General features: G+C 54.8%; 7 protein-coding genes across 7 annotated transcripts; 4 read left to right on the top strand and 3 right to left on the bottom strand.

Moving 5' to 3' along the window:
• Positions 1-194: 194 nt before the first annotated feature.
• PG997_004053 (dynein intermediate chain- cytosolic) lies at positions 195-2,333 on the top strand (the record flags this gene model as incomplete). The annotated part of the gene is made up of 3 exons (XM_066808368.1): positions 195-317; positions 413-738; positions 833-2,333. The coding sequence occupies 3 exons, from the start codon at positions 195-197 to the stop codon at positions 2,331-2,333; spliced, it is 1,950 nt and encodes a 649-aa protein (XP_066671986.1).
• A 693-nt stretch (positions 2,334-3,026) lies between these two features.
• PG997_004052 (nucleoporin) lies at positions 3,027-7,554 on the bottom strand (the record flags this gene model as incomplete). The annotated part of the gene is made up of 3 exons (XM_066808367.1): positions 3,027-6,616; positions 6,672-6,718; positions 6,770-7,554. The coding sequence occupies 3 exons, from the start codon at positions 7,552-7,554 to the stop codon at positions 3,027-3,029; spliced, it is 4,422 nt and encodes a 1,473-aa protein (XP_066671985.1).
• A 1,047-nt stretch (positions 7,555-8,601) lies between these two features.
• PG997_004051 (uncharacterized protein) lies at positions 8,602-9,486 on the top strand (the record flags this gene model as incomplete). Its single annotated transcript, XM_066808366.1, has 2 exons — positions 8,602-8,727; positions 8,803-9,486. 2 exons carry the CDS (start codon positions 8,602-8,604, stop codon positions 9,484-9,486), a joined length of 810 nt encoding a protein of 269 aa, XP_066671984.1.
• A 525-nt stretch (positions 9,487-10,011) lies between these two features.
• PG997_004050 (acetyltransferase) lies at positions 10,012-10,695 on the bottom strand (the record flags this gene model as incomplete). The annotated part of the gene is made up of 3 exons (XM_066808365.1): positions 10,012-10,062; positions 10,148-10,423; positions 10,459-10,695. The coding sequence occupies 3 exons, from the start codon at positions 10,693-10,695 to the stop codon at positions 10,012-10,014; spliced, it is 564 nt and encodes a 187-aa protein (XP_066671983.1).
• Positions 10,696-10,908: 213 nt separating this feature from the next.
• Positions 10,909-13,315, bottom strand: PG997_004049 (uncharacterized protein; the record flags this gene model as incomplete). The annotated part of the gene is made up of 6 exons (XM_066808364.1): positions 10,909-11,034; positions 11,393-11,508; positions 11,586-11,679; positions 11,744-12,435; positions 12,574-12,983; positions 13,044-13,315. 6 exons carry the CDS (start codon positions 13,313-13,315, stop codon positions 10,909-10,911), a joined length of 1,710 nt encoding a protein of 569 aa, XP_066671982.1.
• Positions 13,316-15,106: 1,791 nt separating this feature from the next.
• On the top strand, positions 15,107-16,618 carry PG997_004048 (uncharacterized protein; the record flags this gene model as incomplete). Its single annotated transcript, XM_066808363.1, has 6 exons — positions 15,107-15,254; positions 15,528-15,598; positions 15,665-15,687; positions 15,741-15,900; positions 15,952-16,055; positions 16,111-16,618. 6 exons carry the CDS (start codon positions 15,107-15,109, stop codon positions 16,616-16,618), a joined length of 1,014 nt encoding a protein of 337 aa, XP_066671981.1.
• Positions 16,619-17,400: 782 nt separating this feature from the next.
• Positions 17,401-18,888, top strand: PG997_004047 (uncharacterized protein; the record flags this gene model as incomplete). Its single annotated transcript, XM_066808362.1, has 5 exons — positions 17,401-17,593; positions 17,656-17,836; positions 17,905-18,257; positions 18,320-18,663; positions 18,715-18,888. 5 exons carry the CDS (start codon positions 17,401-17,403, stop codon positions 18,886-18,888), a joined length of 1,245 nt encoding a protein of 414 aa, XP_066671980.1.
• Positions 18,889-21,776: the final 2,888 nt, after the last annotated feature.

Genomic DNA, 21,776 nt, shown 5'->3' with positions numbered 1-21,776 from the left:
GCGAAGGGGTTCAGTTCAACCTCATCGGCCTGAACCCGAAACTCCAAAGGCAATCATTGCTACCGCAAACAACAACAACCCCCGAGCGCATCTCTCTTCCTTTCCTTTCCTTCCATCCCCAGACCGGGCCATCATCGCAACTTCTACAGCGCCACCCAAGGTCCGACCCGGCATGGGTTTCTGGCGCCGACACGATGCAACAACGCAGAGATGAGATCCTGGCCAAGAAGGCGAAACTCGCCGAGCTCAAACGCCAGAGGGAGCTGAGGGCCAACCAGGCAAACACTGGCAGGTCGAGCGTGAGCGGTTCCGGCGATGTATGTCCTACCTACTCCCACCTACTCCTACCCACTCCTACTCTGACCCTCGGTCAAGCCGCTGAACTGACTCTGCTTCCTTCGCCCTGGCACAGCTCATATCCCCCACACCTGGCCGAGGCGACAAGCGGGAGGAAATCGAGTTGCTCATCAACAGCTTGGTCGGAGAGAGCAGGCCGGTCTCGGTGTCCACCGGCGCCGCTTCCCCGGCGCATCGAGGAAGCCGCCCCAACAGCGTCCTCAGCGCCGGCGAGCTGAGCGGAGACATCTCGGAACTGGCGTCCCAGCCCAACGGCCAGATTGCCGCCCCTTCCCAGCCCCAGGTCCTCACCACCGTCGCCCTCCAAACCGTCTTCGAGTGCCCGCCCTCGCCCGTCAAGGAGATCTTCTCCTACAGCAAGGGCGTGCAGACAACCGACGAGTGGACACCCCCTCCAACACGCGCCCGCGCCACCTCGGAGCTGCCCGAGGATGATGAATACGCCGGCCTTCCCTCCACGCCAACCAAGAGGCAGAGCGCAAGGGGCCAAGCTACGAGAAGAAGAGTTGCGACAGAACCTGCGCCAGGAGATCGAGGAGGAGCTCAAGGCGACCTTGGACGGCTCCGTAGCCACTTCCAACTTCCCGGCCAGGAAACTTACAGACGAGGAGCTCAACGCCGTGACCGCCTCGGACGACTTTGTCGACTTCGTCGAGCGATCAACCAAAGTCATCGAGCGAGCCCTCGATTCCGAGTATGACATTTTGGCCGACTACAGCCTACAAGTGCACGAGCTCGACGACGACGAAGAGCAGGCGGGCAATGCGGCTGGCAAGGGCCGGCGGCGCGTCAAGGAAGTCATCCAGTTCTACGACGAACGCTGGTCCAAGAAGCGCATGGTCAGCAGCATCGACTTTTCGCCCAAATTCCCCGAGTTGCTCCTGGCTTCGTATACCAAGAACCCCTCGGCCCCGCATGACCCCGACGGAATCGTGCAGGTTTGGAGCGCCAACCTGCGGGACCGGCCCGAGTTTGTCTTCCATGCCCAGTCCGATATTCTGAGCGCCAAGTTCTCTCCCTTCCACCCCAACCTGATCATAGGCGGGACGTATTCCGGCCAAGTCCTGCTGTGGGACACCCGAGCCAAGTCTGCCCCGGTCCAGAAGACGCCCCTGACCGGCTCGGGCCACTCACATCCCGTCTACTCTGTTGATATCGTCGGCACGCAGAACGCCAACAACATCATTTCCGTTTCCACTGATGGCAACCTCTGCGTCTGGTCTGTGGACATGCTGGCCCAACCCCAGGAATCCCTCACCCTGACGAACCCCCACCCCACCAAATTTGACGACGTAGCACCAACGACCATGGCCTTCCCAGCAGCGGACCCTACTTACTTCTTGATTGGCTCCGAGGAAGGTCCTATATACCCCTGCCACCGATACGACCGGGCTGGCGCGAAAGCTGGTATCGACTCTCGCGTCGCATACAAGGGCCATGCTGCACCCGTCATGTCTGTGGACTTCCATCCTCCACGAGGGCCTGTTGACCTCGGCGACCTGGTCCTTTCTTCTTCGCTGGACTGGTCCGTCAAGTTATGGAAGGTTCGCGCACCAGCCGCCACTTCCACCATTGTCGAGCCCCAGGGCACCGCCGTGGCTCCACTCCTCGAACTGGTCCGTGAAGATGTCGTCTACGATGCCGCGTGGTCCCCGGTCCGGCCGGGCGTGTTCGCGCTCGTCGACGGCGCCGGCAATCTGGAGATCTGGGACCTGAGCATCGAGACCGAGATCCCCGTCACCAAGATCAGCCCCAGCCAGCGCAAGGAGGGCCGCACCATGCTCAGCAAGAGTCTAAACAAGGTGGCGTGGGAGCCCAGCGAGGGCAAGCGCCTCGCCACGGGCGGCATCGACGCCGCCGTAACCGTGTTCGAGGTCGGCCCTGACCTGGGCGGTAAGGACGGCGTCAGGTCGGAGGAGTGGTCCAGCGTCAAGAAGCTGGTAGCCCGTCTCGAGGCCGGAGGCGCGGTTGTATGAGTCTGAGGAGGTTGCTTGAGCCTACTAATTGGTGTTTTTGACTATGTACACTACATAGGCTTCGTGTGGATGTGAAGAAATGGGCCGAATGAATGCTTCTTCCCCCTAGGGAACAGGCAAAGTGTAAGAGGAAGAGAGAGAGAGATGAGACCATATTGGAAGAGCATACTGATTTTGTATGGCTCCCTCACCCAAAGGCCAAGTTGGGTTGTTACTTGTGTTATACCCCTTAAATTTAAACTGTTGATATGAATTATGTAAGGTTCCATAACTTTGTAGTCTGGCTGTACAACCATGAGGGGATGATCTTGTGATATTTTTCAAGCATTACTTATGTTTATACGATGAACACAACTAAGTAATTCTTCGCAGGTATTATTATAAACCCAGTGACTATGGCATGGATGCTATATATCTATTGACTACAAACTACGTCATTGAGCATGGATACCGGTGCTTAACTTGGCAACATGCAATAAAATAAGTAGCACAGATAAGATTCGATGAGCGGTACAATAAAATGCGCAATGTGTCCCTGGTTCAGTATTACGCGCTCTGGTCCAAGAAAACTAGACTACAGGTACATGTTGCTACATGATGTGATACAAATTTTGGTGTTTTTGGTCTAACGTCGTCATCGTCGCATAAAATATCCGTTCTATTCTCCCTCTCTCCCTCTTTTGATCTCTTCGCTCAGTCTGTTTCATCCAGCGCAATGACGACTGGTCCCCTCTGCTCGACCGCACTCCTAACCTTCCCCAGGACGACGGCCCGGCGGGCCCGGCGCTCCTTGACGGCCTTCTTCTCAACTTCGCCGAAGCCGCTCATCTTCTTGCGCGGCGGCACCGCGAACATGCCGCCGCCGATGCTGGCCACCGATGCCGAGAGCGAGTGACGCATGGCGCTCGCTCGGGGGTGGTGGCCCGGCGTGCTCTCGCGGAACGACGGGTCGGGCGAGAACATGAACGACGAGGTCAGCTGTTTCTTGGGCGTGCTAAAGGGCGAGCCCTCGCGGCTCCGGGTGCTGGAGCCGAAGTTCAGAGTGCCCGGCGACGCGAATCGCAGGGAACGCATCCGGTTCTCCAAGAGATCCACATCGCCGCTGCGCTTCTCGGCCATGGCCGTCATCTTGGTGATGGTGCGTACCACGGCGTCTATCGTAGGCACAGGGCCGCCCTTTCCATTGGCACCGCCGGCCGCCGCGATCTTCGCCCTTAGCATAGTAAGGCTTTCTTCCGTCTCGGCCAAAAGCCTGGTAAAGTGGGCTAGATCGCGCCGAAGGTCACCCTGTCGTCCTGCCTGCTCCGTCGTCAATGGCAGGGCCCGGTTGGCAGTCGCTTGATCAGGATCAAAGCGAGCGTGGATAATCTTCTGGAGGTCATTACGCTTGCTACGATCACGGATGAGGTCCCGCAGCAAGTCTTGACATTCCGCTACCTTGTCCTCGGCATCGGTGATACGAGCCTCCCTCAAATCATGGGCCAAATCTCTCGAGATGATCCTGCTCAGATCCTCGAGCTCACCAATAGTCCAATCATCCGAGTTGGACAGGTCTTCCTTTTCACGTCTCTCATGCCGGTGTGCCTCGGAGTGACCAGCAATGAAGTTCGCCAGGGAACGCCCATTGAGCCCAAGCGTATCAATCATCGCGTTGATATCGCGATACACTGCTTCGACTTGAGCAGGGATGTTGTTGTCGGCAGCTGGGGCTGGGCCGGCGTGTGCGATGAACTCGTCGAGTGTCAGAGTCGGCTTGATGCTAGCATTGAGCAGTTCTTGTTTCCGCTCATCTTCTTCATCGACCAATAACTGTGCCTCCTCGGCTTCCTTCTTTTCGCGCGCCTTGCGCTGTTGCTCAATGTGGGAATCGACCGCAACACTTTCTCGGCCACTGATTGGTCGGCTTTGTGTTCTCTGCGGCACACCCAGCAGCTGCGATGCCATGCCTGGGGCACTGAATGACCTGGTTTGTTCGCTTCCCATTACCCTTGATGGGATAACCCCACGTATTGGGCTTGGTGAGCGGGGACTGATGGGATTAGGTTGCGGGAACGTTGGTATCCCTTGACCCGTATTACCGAATAGGGATTTACGCTCGGGTTCTGGGCGAGATATTGTCGAGAAACTGCCACCTAATCCGTCAAAAGAGCTCTGGGGAGTGAACCCTGGTGATTTGTCTTTGCTGTCTTTGCTTTCCGGAGGCGGGCTCAGGTCTTTAGCGACATCAACACCACTACCTTCGGTGCCTGCTTCACTGGCGTCTTCTGCTTCACCTTCATCCGACTCGTCGTCTTCTTCACTATCCGAGACTGGCGGTGGGTTTGTGGGAAACATGAACATCCCTGTCGATTTGGGAGGTTCCCTGTCAAAGACAGACCGCGCCTTTGCAGGTGGTTGGGATGGCTTTGCGGGTTGGGATGCGACTCCTGGAACTGGTTGGAACTTCACATCATATACCTTCTTGTTCGTCGTTGGGTCAGGGGGCAATGGCGCATCATCAGACGCCTCGGGCTTTGGCTTAGCTTTGGCCTCTTCCTTCTCTCCGGGCAGAGGAGGAAATTTCACATTATATACCTTTTTGTTCGTGGACGGGTCAGGCGGCAACGGAATGACGTCGCCTCGCGAAGGCGGGGAGTCTGATGGTAACGGTAACCGTTCTGCCGGCTTACTCTTCGACGTTGGGAAACTGGGAGGCAGTGGGGCTTCTTCAGGCGATTTCCTGGAATCTGGGGAACCTGCTGATGCTGTTGATGAGGATGATGACTCGCCCAATGGATAGGATGTCTTACTGGTAGAATCGGGGGGAGGAGCGCTAGGTACCCCAGAGAGCGGCTTCGGTGATTCTGGTTCATCTTTGACCTTAGGGGCACCGAATATACTCGACGTGGGCTTGGAGGGCTGGCCGAAGAGTCCGCCGCCCGAGGGCGCTGGAGCAGTCTGTGAGAAGAACTTGGATGGTGCTGGGGTTGTCGTTGGTGTTGTAGACTGTTCCTTGCTCCCAAACGGGCCAGGGCTAGTTGGTGCAGCAGCTTCTCCGATTGCAGATGCAAATCCACTCCCGAACATGGACGTGCCCCCGGAAGAGGCTTCCTTGGAGCCCTCGTCGGCCTTCTGATTGGGGTCGGGCTGGAAGCTAGAGGTAAGCTTGAACGGATGGGAGCCGAAGACATTCGATGCGCCTGCTGGTTTAGAACTCGGCGGCGGAAACGATGTACTGCTGTTAGTCTCCATAGAGGAATCGGCTGGTTTGCTTGAAGCAAAGATACTTGTCCCACTCTTCGCACCACCATTACTGAGTGCCGCAAAACCTCCCTGATTCGCAAAGCTGGCGAATCCGCCAGACGGCTTAGATGTTCCAGCTGCACTTCCGAAGGGGGAAGCCGAAGTTGCAGATCCAATACCTGCACTCGCAAACCCAGATTGTCCGAAAGCAGGTGTGCTTGTAGCGGTCGACGCCGTAGCCCATGGAGAGGCTTTGGCCCCAATCCCTGACTGCTGGCCGAATGAGGGAGTACCGAATTTCGGGGCCGAGGCTGCAGGTTGACCCCCAAAGGAACTCGAGCCGAAGGCAGCGCCGCCAGTGCTTGAGCTTGCAGGCTGCGAGCTCCAGGGCGATGACTTGGCTCCCAACGCCGAAGGCCCGCCGAAAGCAGGTTTTCCAAGGCTAGATGGTGCCCCAAATGGCGAAGCACTGGCTGCGCCGAACGGGCTTGGCTGAGCTTGCGTCCCAGAAGCGGTGCTAGGCGCCCCAAATGCATTCTGTTGGGCTGGCTGAGCTATTGCAGGTGCACTAGCCTCGGCAGCTACTAGATTGCGGTAGGTGGCGCCTGCTCGAATCGACTCGTTGTATATGATCCACCACGCCGACAGCACGCCTTCGTCGTTGAGTACCCAATATCCTGGCAATGGCCCTGCAGACTGCTCCATCTCATCAGTCGGGATGGGCTTATAGACAGGTTCTTTACTCGACAAGTCGAGAGCCGTGCCTACAGGCAAACCACTGTCCAGGCTTTCTCCCATCGGCAACGTTGCACGCTTGGAATCGTCGGCGAGCTCTGTAGTTGTGAAGACGCCCGTTATCTTAGCTGCATCCATCTCCGAGGTCAGAGGTGTTTTGGACCGCGACATGAGGCCGATATCAGGGGTTGCAGTCGAGGAGAAGACTAGAAGATCCTGCAAATTTGGGTCGAAATCCTTCAGACGTGCTGCCGTATGATGCGGAACTTTAGGACTACCAAAGGGATCGACTGGGTCTGTCATCTTCTGGTAGTTGAAATTTGGGCCTTGGCGAGTTATCAGGTGATAACAAGACTGAGGTGGCTGCTCCGCCGTAGAGACATGGATAGACAAGAATAGGTCGTTCTCCAGCCAGGCCAGGAATGAGACTGTCACGATAAGTAGTTACTCTTAGATGTAAAAGACCGATGTGAACATACCAAAGAAGCTCCCATTCAGGGATGGGGGCTTGGGAATCGTGGCCTTCAAGTCGCCAGTGGGCGTCATCTGTTGTATTGTGCCATCGCCTAATCCAGCGACCAGCTGTTTGCCCTTGGTACTCCAGGCGACGCAACTGACTTGGTCCTTCAATATCTGGCCGGTCTTCCCAGCGACAAAGTCCTTGTTCTTCATATCTGCTATGAGGAGGTTGCCCTTGTCCGTGACAACAGCGCACAGCTCCCCCTTCTCGGGCATTGGATTCGGTATCAGGGCTCTTAGCGACTCCCCCGTTGGTTGGAATCTCGAATGCGGGATTGGTCGAGCCCTGAAGGAGAGTTTCGACATTGTAAACGGCCAAGCCTCCACCGTTTTCGGCCGATAGAATAAGGTAGTTCTCGTCCGCCGTGAATGTGAGTTGGCATATCCTCGTGGGCACTGGGAGTTTCAGCTCTGGGTTAAATGATCGAAATTCGCTGTCGCCATCTTTCGGGCCCGAAAAAGCTTTGCGCACATTTTCGGTGGTGGCGATTGTAAGGCCATCGGGGCCAGCTGCGGCGACAAGGCCTTTCCGCGAAGCAATGGTGAGGAGGGAGGCGTTCTGGGCCGGGGCGGGAGACCATGCAGAGGTGAAGCGGACTTTGGCGTCACCAGCTATGGACAGAAAACCGAGGGTTTCAGTGGAAACAACTTCCAAGTCGGGGCCTTGGTTGACGGATCCTGCTCCTGTCCCTTGGGCCGGCCCGGGGCCCAGGGCATTGCCAACATTCCCAAAGCCAAAAGCCATGCCTGTCGACAAGTTCCCAGGGTTGGACAAGAGGGCCAGGTGCTCTTTCTAGAAGAGGTTTATGTGCATCGGTAGGAGCAAGAAGTTGTCGCGTATCGCGTCGCTCGTGGAAATAGGGCGAGCGTTGTTGAATCAAGGAAACGCTCTTGGTGAAGGAGAAGAAGAAGGGAAAAACCTGCCGGAATGAAATGGGATTATTAGAGGTTGTAAATGTAAGAGGCAGGTAATCGCGACGACGACGTGACTGACCTTTACCAGGCAAGGTAGCTATCAAGCCAAGGCCACTTTTTAATGGGTCCTCCCTTGAGTAAGTAGTGTTGTTGTTCCAGCAGCAGCTCGGAGCCTTTGTTGTTCCCGCAACTCCCAAGAAGCAATCGGGTGCAGGTGCCTCACCTACCTGCCGGTCCTACGGAATGGGACGGGCCTGAGTAGAAGCAAAGGCGTGTGGGCGTCGTCGTAATTAATTGCATGTTCGTCGCCAGAAAGACTGCAGCAGGTGTAGACGAAGAATTCCAGAGCTCTCCGAGGGTGTAGGTACATGTACCTATCTTCGAGTTCTTAGGCAGGGAACATTGAACATTGAAGCATGGCTGGAGGGTAGGTACATCAATGGACCTTCAACCCAGCACTGGTAAGCTCCCCAGCATCTACCTACGTTGTACCTACATCAGGTACCTACTTAGGTAATGTTCAATCAATCAATCAAATCGATCAGTTGGTGGGAGGCAGTAGCGGAGGCTAGTTACTGTAGGTACCTGGGTACCAGGCCCTTTTTAGTGGGCGTGTCCGAGCTTCAAGGCAGCTCCAGCTGTTCGTCAGCGTTCCAGCCTGCCTCATCGCTACAGTAAGTAAGTAGGGAATGCATTCATTGATTCATTCAATCACCAACACCTAAACGCCAACGAAGCGCCAGACCCGAACAGCACCACGTCCGTAATCGGCTTCGTCACGATCCTCCAGCCACCGATTCCCCTTTGACATCCCTTCTCCGGGAGCCGGCCTGCAAATTCGTCCATCGTACCGCGACCCCGTCTTGAAGCAGCCATCATGCCTGGCTTCGACTTCTCCAACTACAACCGCAATGCAGCCTTGCATGCGCGCGGTGTCCCTCTGCCCAAGGCCACCAGCACAGGTACTACCATCGTTGGCTGCATATACGATGGTGGTGTGGTGGTAGGTCTTACTTACCTTTCTCGCACTTGCATAGAGTCCGGGCGGCGGCAAATAATCAACTAACCTATCTACCAGATCGCTGCTGATACTCGCGCCACGAGCGGTCCCATTGTTGCCGACAAGAACTGCGAGAAACTTCACTACATAGCACCCCAGATCTGGTGTGCCGGTGCCGGTACTGCTGCCGATACTGAATTCACCACCGCCCTCATCTCCTCCCAACTCGAGCTTCACTCCTTGTCCACTGGCCGAAAGCCTCGTGTCGTCACATGCATGACCCTGCTGAAGCAGCACCTCTTCCGATACCAAGGTCACATCGGCGCCTACCTCGTCGTGGCTGGCGTTGACCCTACAGGAGTCCATCTCTTCACCGTCCATGCCCACGGCAGCACGGACAAGCTGCCCTACGTCACCATGGGTTCCGGCTCCTTGGCTGCCATGTCCGTTTTCGAGACGCAGTGGAAGCCCACCCTGACCCAGCAGGATGCCATGAAGCTTTGCTCAGAGGCCATCCAAGCCGGTATCTTCAACGATCTGGGATCCGGTTCCAACGTCGATGTCGCCGTCATCACACCAGACAAGACTACCCTGCACAGAGGCTACGTCAAGCCCAACGAGCGAAGTCAGAAGCTCAAGAACTACAAGTTCGCCCGCGGTACCACGGCGGTTCTGAACGAGAAGATCATCACCAAGGACGAAATCGGCAAGTACGTCAGTGTGCAGACTGTAGAGGGAGAGCAGATGGAGGTGGACTCGTGAAAGGGGCGAGGTTACGTAACGGTTATGGACGACATCAGGTCTTGATGAGAGCACTCTGTATTTCTATACTGTGCCATAATAGACGGCGTCTTATTGCTGGGGAAATCTACCTGGCTCTGTCACATCCTCTATTGCTCTTTTGCTACAGGTGCTATATCGAGATGTTGAATTTGCATTGGCCCATCTATGTGGACCGGTTCTCACTTACAGTTGGCCGTACCGCCCGGATCCGTCAGGCGGCGGCGCTATGAGGACACTTCTGCTAACCATGGCCACACAAACCCTAACTGAACGCAGATCACAGCAAACGAGGAGGGCGCGAGTGGTTTGTATGCCGGGTTAGTTAATTAAGTGACATCAAGGCCGAGTCCCCGCATATCCTCCGGGCTACCTGGGAGAGTCGTATAAAGCGTAACCTTTTTGAAGATCTTACGGTACTGGCCCTGAAAGTGGCCCAACTTCAACTCGCACGGGCAGCCTGTTTCAGCCTGCCTGGTGTTTCTAACCTGGTTGCTCCTGCGTGGTTCATTCCAGTCCACCCAACTCGTCCCGAAGCAGCCCATACACGTGCACATCCTAAAAGGCGATCCTAAGTAAGCGTTGCTCCTTGGCGAATGAGATTTGACTGCGCAAGGATCCCGAGACCCCGGGGATAACTTACCATGACCACGCCCTTCTTGCAAGCAGCGCCGCGCCTCACACCGTCCTTGGTGAAGCCAGCCTTCTCCAAGACCCGGATGCTTCCGGCGTTCATATGATAGACCTCGGCCTCGAGCCGGTGCAGCTCGGGGAACGTCTGGAAAGCCCAGCGCGCAAACGCCTTGACCGCCATGGTCGCGATGCCCTGCCCCCAGAACTTCTGCCCTATCCAGTACCCAAGCTCCCAGGTGCGGGACTGGACGTCGCGGCCCGGCGTCAGGCCCATGCCGCCCGCGAACTCCCCTCGCAGTCGCCGTTCGGCGTGGCGAAGACGGCAAAGTCGAGAACGGGCTTTGCCTCCAACGTCGACTTGATGAACGTATGTGAGTCGTCCAGTGTGTAGGGGTGTGGGAACCGGTCACGCAGGAAACGGACCACCTCGGCGTCGTTCGCCAACGAGGATGCGGCAGGTGCATCCCTTGGGTCATAGGGCCGGAGGTAGCACCTGGGGGTTGTCACGATGGGGGCCGGGAAAGCACCACTGGGAGTCTCTGTTTGCAGGGTCGTCATTGTATGTAGATGACGACGATGGTGGGACGGGTTGATGGAAGTGCAAGGCCGGGATTCTGGCGAGACTAGCTACTGTGTAGTAGAAATACACAGATGCCTGTCGTAAGAGAGGTCGTTAGGTTCTGCCCATCCCATCGCGCCTTGTCGGGGGAAGGGGCGCTTATGCTACATTGATATACATCTATGTACACCAATCACATCGTATCTTACTGCTTAGAGTGGGTAACTCAGCTCTTTGCCCTGATTGGTAGCGAAGCCGGCAAGCCGACGCCGTCGGATCATTTCACTCGGCTTGCCGGCGTCGGCTTTCGGCTCTGCAGCATCCATCTTCTTAGAGCCCTCCGGCAACACGCAGAAGATGTTGCCATTTTAACGGCATCAGCTATATCAAAGGTATTAAATGGTATATACACATCTCGGACTAGACTACAGTAAGTACATATTCTATATTTATTATATGGCATCTGCTCCTGGCATCCATGTAAGTAAATGCCATAGTTGACTCGGGGAACCGGCAGCTATTTTCGACGAAGCAGTTGCCATGCGCTGCTATAGTTGCGCGCGAAGGAGATCACGTCCCTCGATATCTCTGGTTGGCTCTCAGTGGTTGGGCGCAGACGAAGACGTGGAGACAAACTTACGATGGGCACAGTCTACCATCTTCTGAAACTTGCCAGGCCTCACTCCCTACCCCGACCGTAGCGTAGAAGAAATTGGTTGGGTCAAATCGCTTCTTGATAGCAAGCAGTCTCTGGTAATTGGAACCCCAGTAGGTGTCCTGGAAATTGGGTTGGCGCCAATCGCCCTCGTTGGCTAACTCCGTCGTTAGCAATCTGTATCCAGCCCAACACCATGCAGCCAGCTGCGAGGCTGTACGAGGGGGACTTTACCATATGAGCCCGATCCAACTGTGGCCGCCTCAACCTCAGGCATGATCTCCTTGGTCATTTTGTCTTGCAGGGCGACCATCTCTTCCCAGGGGAGCTGTAAAGTTCCAAGGCAAGGTGAAAGTGGTGTGAACAAGGGCGTCGCGCCACGCTGGATGAACGGACGTGGTTTCACTGGTACCAAAGGAGGACACGTCGGTTCCAACGCCGATCCAAGTCACTCCTTGCTCGACAACGCTACGCCATATCGTCGATATATTGGCCGCCACGCCGCGAGGGATCAGTCGCGCCCCGTACTGGGCGATTCCGACCTGGATGTTGCCGAGAGGGAGCGGGCCAAAGTAATGGTCGTAATGCTCGTAGTAGCTCCCAAACTGACTATACTCCACGTTGTACTTGATGTCGAGCGTGTCAAGCTCTGAAACGAAAGGTCGAAGGATCGTCTCAACCTCGTCCTTTGTTTTGTTATAGGCGTTCAGGGGCGAGATCTGGAAAAAGCTGTCGGTGAAGTAGTAGACAACCATTGCCCCAGCATCGACCATAGCCGGTAAGGCCTCATGGAAGGCCTGAATACCATTGTAGAAGTTCTCCTTCGGGTTGTTTTTCATATAAAAGGATAGCGTAGCTCCACCGATCGTGGCGTCCGGGAAGGCCTTGATAGTCATTGAGACTACCACGCCAAAAGTGCCACCGCCGCCGCCGTTAAGGGCCCAGAACAGATCAGGGTTCTCGGTTCGGCTGGCATTCAAGAAGGTACCATCGGCGGTAACGACCTCCCAAGACAGGACATTATCCGCGGCCAACCCGAACTCAGTACTGAGAGCAGAGTGCCCGCCTCCTTGTGTGTATCCGCCTACATGTTAAATTTGCATTAGCGTATACGAACTTGTGGACAGCCGAGGCGTGGTTTATAGAAGCTTCCCGAGCGAGGAAGGTGTGCTAATAAGGGCAACTCGGGGTAGACGAGGACGCGGTTGGGAAGTGTACCGACCTGCAATACCAACGGTAGGACATTCGCCTCCCACCACAACCAGCCCCTTGCTACGACCGGCTTCCAAGATGTCGAAACCTTGAACACCGGCACCAAGTTTGACGGCCTTTCCTTGGTATCCTTGGTCGTTGCTGTCGAGGAACTGGATGTCCTTGAGGTAGTGGGTCCAAACAGCAAGTGCGCCGGCACCCGTCGAACGTCCGAGATAGTCGTGGCCAGTGTTGCGAACAACGAACCGGACATTGTTTTCCTTGGCAAAGGCAATAGCTGCCTTGATGTCACCGGCTCCGGTGGCGTTGACGGCATAGCGGACATAGTTTCCCAGCTCGCAGGAACGAGACTTGGGCTGGAAAGGGTCACAGCTCTGGTTGGCAAAGAAGGGTGCCATCACCGAAGAAGAGGAGCTCATGCTGGCTCGGACATTAGCATGTGGTGAACAGTGAGCTTAAGCACCGGGACGGCAAACTTACTGGACTTCTTCGAACTGCCATTGCTGCTGCAGGTTCTCGCAAACTTCTGCATTATAATCCGGCCCATGACAAGGGGCGCCGAGGGGGACTGTCTGTATCAGACGGCCCCCGACAGTGCTGTTCAGCTTATCCCACTCTGCAGGCGCAGGCCAGCAGCTGTCCCCAGGGAAACATTTGCAGGCCTCCGTTGTTCCTGCGGCTGCGGCACCATGGCAACGCGATGCTGCGGCGGCGACCTGGATGGCGGCTAGCAAGCCAAGAAGAATCTTCATGCTGGCGGGCACGAGATATTAGGGATCAAGAGAGGCAGGTGGCCAAGACCACAGAACGAGAGAAAAACGAAGGGACGCGCTTGAGAAGAGGAAGCGGTGGATTGCGATCGGCCGCGAGGAACTTTGTTCTCTTTTGACAGTTCTCGGAATCCAACCTTCTGGAGCCTGGCGCGTCCGGGGTAGTACTCCCATGCAGGCCAGTGACACAGCCCGTACGGTACATTGGGCATCCGAATGTGTAAACCCGGACGGCATTTTTCTCGAAGACCAGCATCATGGGCTCTTCTGCCGGCCAGTGAATACGAGTGCGGACTGACCTCCGCCTCTTGGGTCCCTCGTCGGGATACTGCAGTGCAGGGCGGTCTTGGTGTTGTTGATCTATTGAACTGGGACCCGTAGCCAAGATGACTTGGTGGGTGGATAAGACATGGGGCAGGCGAATTGCCTTCCACGACCGTCTGAGACAGTCTTTTTGGGGGGGAGTCTCTACTACAAGTAGAGTCCTTTCTAACTATAGTCAGCTAAGTGTGTATGGGTAATGCAAGTAGGTAGACACACACATCTTGATTGCTGTATAACGGTATACAATTCTATCAAGTGTATATTGGTTATGCGAAGACAAACGGTATGGCAATCCTGGACATCACCGTGTCGGCTGCTGCTGGCGGGGAATAATACATCCTGCTTGGCGTCAACCATATTCTCTCTCTCTCTCTCTCATACACCAATGGTCACACTGAAGCAAGCTGCTTCCTGGCTATGGTCTCAAGAAAAACAGTGCGGCAATCTTCTATCAGAAAACCCGCATTGCCCTCGTGGGAAAATTGTTGCGGTGCTTTACCCCGGTAGGGATCGGCAGCTGAGTTGCCTCGTTTTCGTAGCACATGACTCGCTTATACGCGGGATGCCCGACTGTTGCAATCACCACGGCGGATGCGACCCAGCAGTTTGGTATCCGCCACGTGGGTTCGCGAGTGAACATCCCCATTGTCACAGCACATCTTGATACGATCTTGGTTAGCAACCGTGGCCGATGCTGGAGGGCCTAGGATATCGCACACCCTTGAATGGACGACCTTCGTTGCAGTCTCGGTGTACCATGATTGACTCTGTCCTGCTTTGCTCCGTGGTCAATGTATTCAGACGGCATGTGGGCAAATCGAGCCAAGATCGTCTTGATGAAATGGCAGTCGTCGCCGATCTGGGTCAGGTATGGACAGGCCAGCAGCTGCCTACGGCCTTCGTACTGACCGCTATGCGATCGAGCAGCTAGTCGATCTCGTCGGATGGGGGCATTCCGGGGCAGCTGAGAGGCATGGGTGGTGTGGAATCAGAGATATCGTCGCGACAACACCCATGCCTCTCAGCTGCTCCAGAAATGGGAAATAAGGAGCTGGCTTTGCCTTCTGCCCTTGACCTTGGTAGTTCTATAGTCACTGCCAGAGAAACTTAATATGTCCATGAGCGGGCGAGACACGGACTTGCTGCTTTTTAACACTCGATATCCCTCGAGAAAGAGGACTCGGTCTCTCCAGCATTCGACGTCATATCGCCTCGAGTCTTCTTTCTAGACTGTTGTTACACTAGAGCTCTCTGAGACGTCCACCATCTGCTTTCATCGTAGGTCTCAAAGGTGATACCTATCGCTTCCTGCTCTCGAGGCTGGTTAGCCAACGGGCATTGACAAAGCCCATCCGTACTTTTGTACCTCCACCCTCCCCCCTGAACCCTCTTCCAGCGCCCGAGTACGAACAAGACGACACTCTGAGAACATATCCAACAACTCCCGCGATGCCTTGGACGTTCAATGCACAGAACGACGCTCCCACGGACGCTGTTTGGATTTCGATTGTAGCGTTGCTATTCACTTTGGTTTCGTTCGTCAGTGTGCTGCTTCGGGTCTATGTCAGGGTGGTTCTGGTCAAGGCCAGTGGTGTTGGTGAGTTACCATTCCGCCCAGCAGGCGGGTATACAATGCATATAATGTATACAATGCTAACGGCCAAACCCAAGACGATGTGGTCATTGCTTTAGCCTGGGTATGTGGTGGCTTTCTCTATCTACATATGTATGACTTGACTTGTTGTTAACCCGTTTCAGCTGGCATCGTGTGGCTTCGCAGTGGTCACTGTGATCCGTAAGTACCCCGAACACTTGATGTGTTGATATCTCACTTATGTATATGCCATGATAACTCACCCACAATCTCCAGAGACAAGATGGGGCCTGGGTCTGCAGAACGTCGACGACATGCCGCCGGAGAATTTCTACAACTTTGGACTGGTATGTGCTTCCTCTCTATCTCGTTGATATTTCAGACGGAACCAGAAGCCTGCTCACAGAAGACAGTTGCAATATACAGGCGCTCCCTTGTAAGTGACTGTCATGCACGATCCAAGACTATGTACTGACGGTCCGGTTGCAGCTACATCACCAGTATTCTCTTCTTTAAACTCAGCCTTTTGCTGTCCTATTTCCGATTCCTGCCGCTCGGGATCTGGAAGTTCTTGACAGTCATAATCTCCATCGTGTGTGTCCTGTTCCACGCCGCCTTCTTGGTGGTACAGATCAACCTTTGCACCCCGGTATGTGCCACTCGAGCTGCACACGTACCAAACCCGACTAACAACGGACAGATCGCCAAGCAATGGGACCCATCCATCACCAGCGGCCACTGCATAGAGGCGGTTCCGTTCTATACTACCGTGGCCGCCATGACGATTGTCCTGGACGTATTGGTGTAAGTAGCCACCAGGAACACCGTGCTTAGTTGCCGAGCCGGCCATGCTGACAAGTCTATTGAAGCATGCTTCTCCCCTTCCCAACCTTGTATGCGTCCAAGATCCAGAAACGCAAAAGGCGGTGCTGCTCGGCCTGTTTGCGCTCGGCATCTTCATCACCATCATCCAGATGTTCCGCATCCAGACCATCAAGAGCCTTGCCAACTACCTCGACTCTGCCAAGCTCATCATGTGGTCAACGATTGAGAACAACCTGGGCATCGTTGTGACGTGCATTCCGACGCTTGCGCCGCTGATGAAGTACTTTTCGGAGAAGACCCGACGGGGCACGACGGGTGGCAACACCAGGTATGGGAGGAACTCTGCTTATGCATTGAATACTTGGAAAGACGGAGGGATAGGAGGCGGGGACGATTTGCAGTGCCTCAGCAGCCGCGCTGATCGAGAGATTGATATCACTGGGTCCAAGGCGGCAGAGAGCCAGGAGAACATTCTCGAGGGTCTGGGGATCGTACGGAAGACCGAAGTCACGGTGGTGCGCCAGGCCTCGCGTGAGGCGTGACACCGGGAATGATCAGCATCGATCCAACCCCAGGCAGCCTGTTGTGGCCTGTGGACGAATGTGATGAAGATGGCAATGACTTGTACTTGTAGAAATGACCAAACCAATATATAATATACCTTAGGTACCTACCCTGCACATCATAACAGCAACCCACGCGATCGAGGATTTGTTTTGTAGTGAGCGCGCATGTGAAGTAAGATGTAGAAGTACATGTACGTTAAGTATGTATGTTCCAGTCTCAACATGGAAGGGGTTTGGGGTAGTGAGTGCATTAGCTAAGCGTCGCTAGGCCGAAGCTGGCATCTTTTCTGGACCCGCTGGGAACTGGCCCCCAACTGGCCCCCCCCCACCCCCCAAAGGCCCCAAGCTAAGCCGCGGTCCCTGAAAAGCGAAAGGTGTTCTTTGGCGCGTCCCGGGGTACTGCGCTCGCATGCTCTACACATCGAATCAACTTGACTTGAGCGTGGGTGGATTTGCTTGCTGGCTTCGAGTACTTCTTGCCAACAGATCGACATCTCCGAGAATATCTCGAGCGACACAAGCCCAGATTGGAACAGAGCCCACTCCGAGGAATCAAGCCATCTGATCCAAATGCCGTCTTCACGGTAGTACTGCAATTGCTTCGGTTTCCTTATTCAATTCGTCCCCTGACCCCATTGAATCCAGTCAGTCAGCAGCTGCCGCGTTCCGCAGCTTTCGCTCACAGTGTGCCGTCGTGACATTGCTTGTCTTGTGTGCGCCCTTGAGCTTGATCCTTCCTCGACAACCCCAACCTCGCAATGGCTGCCAAATCGAGGTTCACTAGGCTCGACGCCTTCACCAAGACCGTCGAGGATGCGAGGATACGAACTACCTCTGGCGGCATCGTCACCATCGTCTCCTTGATCGTGGTGCTCTACCTCGCCTGGGGAGAATGGGCCGACTACAGGAGGGTGGTGATCCACCCGGAGCTTGTTGTCGACAAGGGAAGAGGTACGTGGCCTGGCAGATGCAGACCGTCCCCAATGCGGCAATAGCTAACAATGCGACAACAGGAGAGCGAATGGAAATCCATATGAACATCACCTTCCCCAAGATACCTTGCGAACTCCTCACCTTGGACGTCATGGACGTCTCTGGAGAGCAGCAACATGGAGTCATGCATGGAGTCAACAAGGTCAGGCTCCAACCTGCTCAGCAAGGTGGTGGTGTGATTGATGTCAAGGCTCTGGCGCTGTAAGTCCATACATACATCTTTGCCCAAGCACGTTTGCTTGGCTCATTGCTGACCAGAAAACACGCAGTCATTCCGCCGACGAGGCTGCGCAGCATCTTGACCCCGACTACTGTGGTCCCTGCTACGGCGCACCCGCTCCCAGCAATGCTGCCAAGGCCGGGTGCTGTAGCACTTGCGACGAAGTCCGAGAAGCCTATGCGCAGGCATCATGGGCCTTTGGCCGTGGCGAGAACGTCGAGCAGTGCGAACGCGAACACTACTCGGAAAAGCTGGAGGAGCAGCGACGGGAAGGTTGCCGTATCGAAGGTGGGCTGCGCGTCAACAAGGTCATTGGAAACTTTCACTTCGCCCCCGGCAGGAGCTTCAGCAACATGAACATGCACGTTCATGACCTGAAGAACTACTGGGACGACCCAGCCGGTATTGGCCATTCCTTTGAACACACCATCCACCACCTGCGCTTCGGCCCCAACTCCCCGAAGATATCGCCAAGAAGAGTGTCAAGAACATCCCCTGGACGAACCATCATCTGAACCCGCTAGACGGTGTCAAACAGTCGACCGAGGACCCCAACTTTAACTTCATGTACTTTGTCAAGGTCGTGCCCACTTCTTACCTGCCCCTGGGCTGGAAGCAAGGCAGTCAGCGAAACGACGATGGCACTTGGCTTGGAAACCTGGGACAGGCTTTTGATGGCAGCTTGGAGACTCACCAATACTCGGTTACCAGCCACAAGAGAAGTCTTGCTGGTGGTGACGATGCTGCCGAGGGCCACAAAGAGCGAAAACACGCGCAAGGTGGCATCCCCGGAGTCTTCTTCTCCTACGTAAGTTAGCAGAACACGGCCCAAAATGAGTGGACGCTGACCAAACCCCAGGATATCTCACCAATGAAGGTTGTCAACCGCGAGGAGCGCGTGAAAACGTTCTCTGGTTTCCTCACTGGCATCTGCGCCGTCATTGGTGGCACGTTGACGGTCGCCGCCGCCGTGGACCGTGGTGTCTACGAAGGAGCGACGAGGCTCAAGAAGCTGCGCGCTAAAGATCTGTAGGTGCCACCTCGATTTCTTGTAGGTTCTTATCAGGGTTTGTGCGCGATGCATAGGAAGCGGAGTTATGGGTTAGATTTCATAAACTACATAGATGAATGGTGATCTTCATCTGCTATCCCAGTCCTCCTATCAATGTACATGTATGTTTGACATGTTATGGCTAGTGAGCTGCTGAAGGCCGTTGCCATCAGAATCGACCACCAGCAATGGCTATTTTTAAACCGGTGAAAAAGTAAACATGATGCCGCCCATTCAAGGCAAAACACTGGCTCATTGAGCTTGACGTCATGTCAAGTAAAGTAAGCACCGGCCAAATCCTCGTCCGACACGGCATGAGGCGAGGTACATACCAATACTGCCGTGGCCTCGTCTGATCCATGCGACAAACACGAAGCATTGACACCGGCCAACACGGACAGCCTAGACAAATAACGCAATGGCTGTGGCTGCGCGCTCCCTTGGATGTACGAGGAGAAGGTGAGGCCCAGGAACCGCACTCGGCATTGAGGGATATCTGTACTATCTACTTTTTGGCAGATCCGGATGTTTTGTACCCAACTCCAAGCCCACAAGCCACGGACGGCATCACAGGGTTTCTCCGATACCAAGCTTCTTACATCCATCCACTTGACCCTATCTGAACGATTGCACAATTGCTGGCAGGCTGGGTAAGGCATAGTGCACACTAGGATATATTGACTACATGTACCTAGATAAATAGGCTCATGGACTGGCATTTCCATAGCAGCAGCATCCATTTGCCCCAGCAACCAACAGCAGCACATGATATGGTTGAGGGCATCTTTTCAGATAGAAGCGAAGCATCCCACAGAAATGGAATGTCTCGGTGGGAGGATATCAAACTTCCTGTAGAGACAGCTGAAACACCGGCCGCCGATCCAAACACTGAACTGCCGAGAGCCGGACAGACTCAGATGCATGGCGGCGAGGACAGGCCGCCAGCAAGCCAGCTACGCAATAGTGTCGCGAGATTGTGTGCAGGACAGTACCTGACCCAAGGCGGCGTAACCTAGATATCACATCCCTTGGGGCATCGGCGATGTAAGCGGTTGGCGGGAGTCTAATAACCTTAACTTATGTGTGTGTATTCATGTTTCAAGAGACGGGACGTGGTTCGGGCAGCACAGGACATCATCGTCGCATTGTCTCCCTTGCTTACTCAGGCATCTCTCTTCTCTCTCTCTCTCTTTCTCTCTCTCTAGGTGTATATGTATGGTGCAAGGAGATAGGCCGAGTACATGCACATGCACCCCCGAACAAGCAACGGCCAGAATACCCAGAATGCCTCCAATTTCGGGGCGCCGTTAGTGGATTCAGCAGAGGCGTGTGAGCATATGTCTCACGTATGTACGTCGCCTGGAATCGATATCCGCCACTACCTACCTACCTTATATACTAACGGAAATCGGGGATGGGTGCTCCCTTGTTCCCGGCTTGCCATCAATAAACGCCAGCTCTGCGGTTCGCAATCTTCTAGAATTTCCCCTCGTGCGTGTGACGGGAACGACCTTGCTGTTTCCAGTCCCTCAGCCCGACGCTATTCGCACAACAATTACCTGAGGTAGCAACCTGACATGACTGGGTGAGGGGATCTCATCTGAGCACCTACCGCAATTTCCCATGCCAGAACCCGCGATGGGAGGACGGGATAGCACAGGATGCAGTCGAACCCACCACCCAAGATTGACCAACTAAAAGTATAAGTGATAAGCCATAGGCTTGAAGCTGACTAATGGGCATCATCACTCTGATACTGACTAGGAGCATATACTATAGGCAATGCAATGCCTTCTGTTCTGGCGATTCACCCCACGGCCCTCGTGATGCCACTGCATGAGGTTAAGTTAACAAGTACTCATTGTATGTACATTAGGTACGTAGGTTGGTAGGTAGGTAAATAATATAATGTACGCTTATACCTGCGAAGGATAGGAATCTACCTACCATACAGAGTTGGGCGCGATCGCAGAATGCTCAGGTGATTGTTCCCCGGATTCCCATCTCATCTCATAAAGCCAGCAGTCGTCCAAAGGCAGGTGGGCATTTGTCCAATGTCAAACGTGTCGGGTCGTCCCAAGTTATTTTTAACCGCGACTTGACGTTGGTTCGGTTGCATCGAGTCCGGCCAAGGCGGTGCTCGTCGAAGGAGCTCTAGAAGGCGCGAAGGGTTCCTCTTTAGCCCTCTTTGGGACGACGGCCGTCCAAAGCTTCCAAAGCTAGACATTTCTGTGGCCTAGAGCCTCCCAACACGCACAAGTGCTTGTTCGTATTGTGACAGGCTAGGCCGATCTAAGCCTCCGGCTTCTGCACATTACTATTCTATGTAGTCGATGCCTCGTCTACCATTGATACGAGCAACGCACAGGCGATGATGATGATGATGCACGGAGTATGAAGGTTCGACTCGACCATTCTACGAGGATTTCTTTTTACATGTGAATGGTGTTTCGGTTGGACGTGCATACTGGCTTGACTTGACTTGCATCAATTGGTACCTACCTCTTACTTCAATTTAGCTACGCACACACAGGCACAGGTCCAATCTACATGTCAGTACCTGCCTACACCTGATCCATCGGATGAGATGGATGTGGGTACCGCCCATACATCGATGCGTGTTGGGACCAGGGGCTGCATCTGCATCGCATTATCGGCCAGATATGAGGAGGTTCTGAGCCCAGTTGCAGTGGCAGTGGCAGTTCCAGTTCGAGGACCCCTAATGAGGCCCGGTTTCGAGATCAGTCCTCCTGCTCCTCCTGCTCCTGCCGCTGCCGGACCGCGCGAGGCCGTGGAACAATGGAACAGGTGATTGATTGGGTTGATTGATTGAGCCCGCGAGGAGAGCCAGAGAGCGGACGGGGCAGGGG

The sequence above is a fragment of the Apiospora hydei genome, assembly GCF_038363865.1.
Source record: "Apiospora hydei strain CBS 114990 chromosome Unknown utg000004l_segment0_segment0, whole genome shotgun sequence".
In the NCBI taxonomy this organism is placed as follows: Eukaryota; Fungi; Ascomycota; class Sordariomycetes; order Amphisphaeriales; family Apiosporaceae; genus Apiospora; species Apiospora hydei.
Note: the sequence above shows the minus strand (reverse complement) of the source record. Positions and strands in the feature narration are given on the sequence as shown.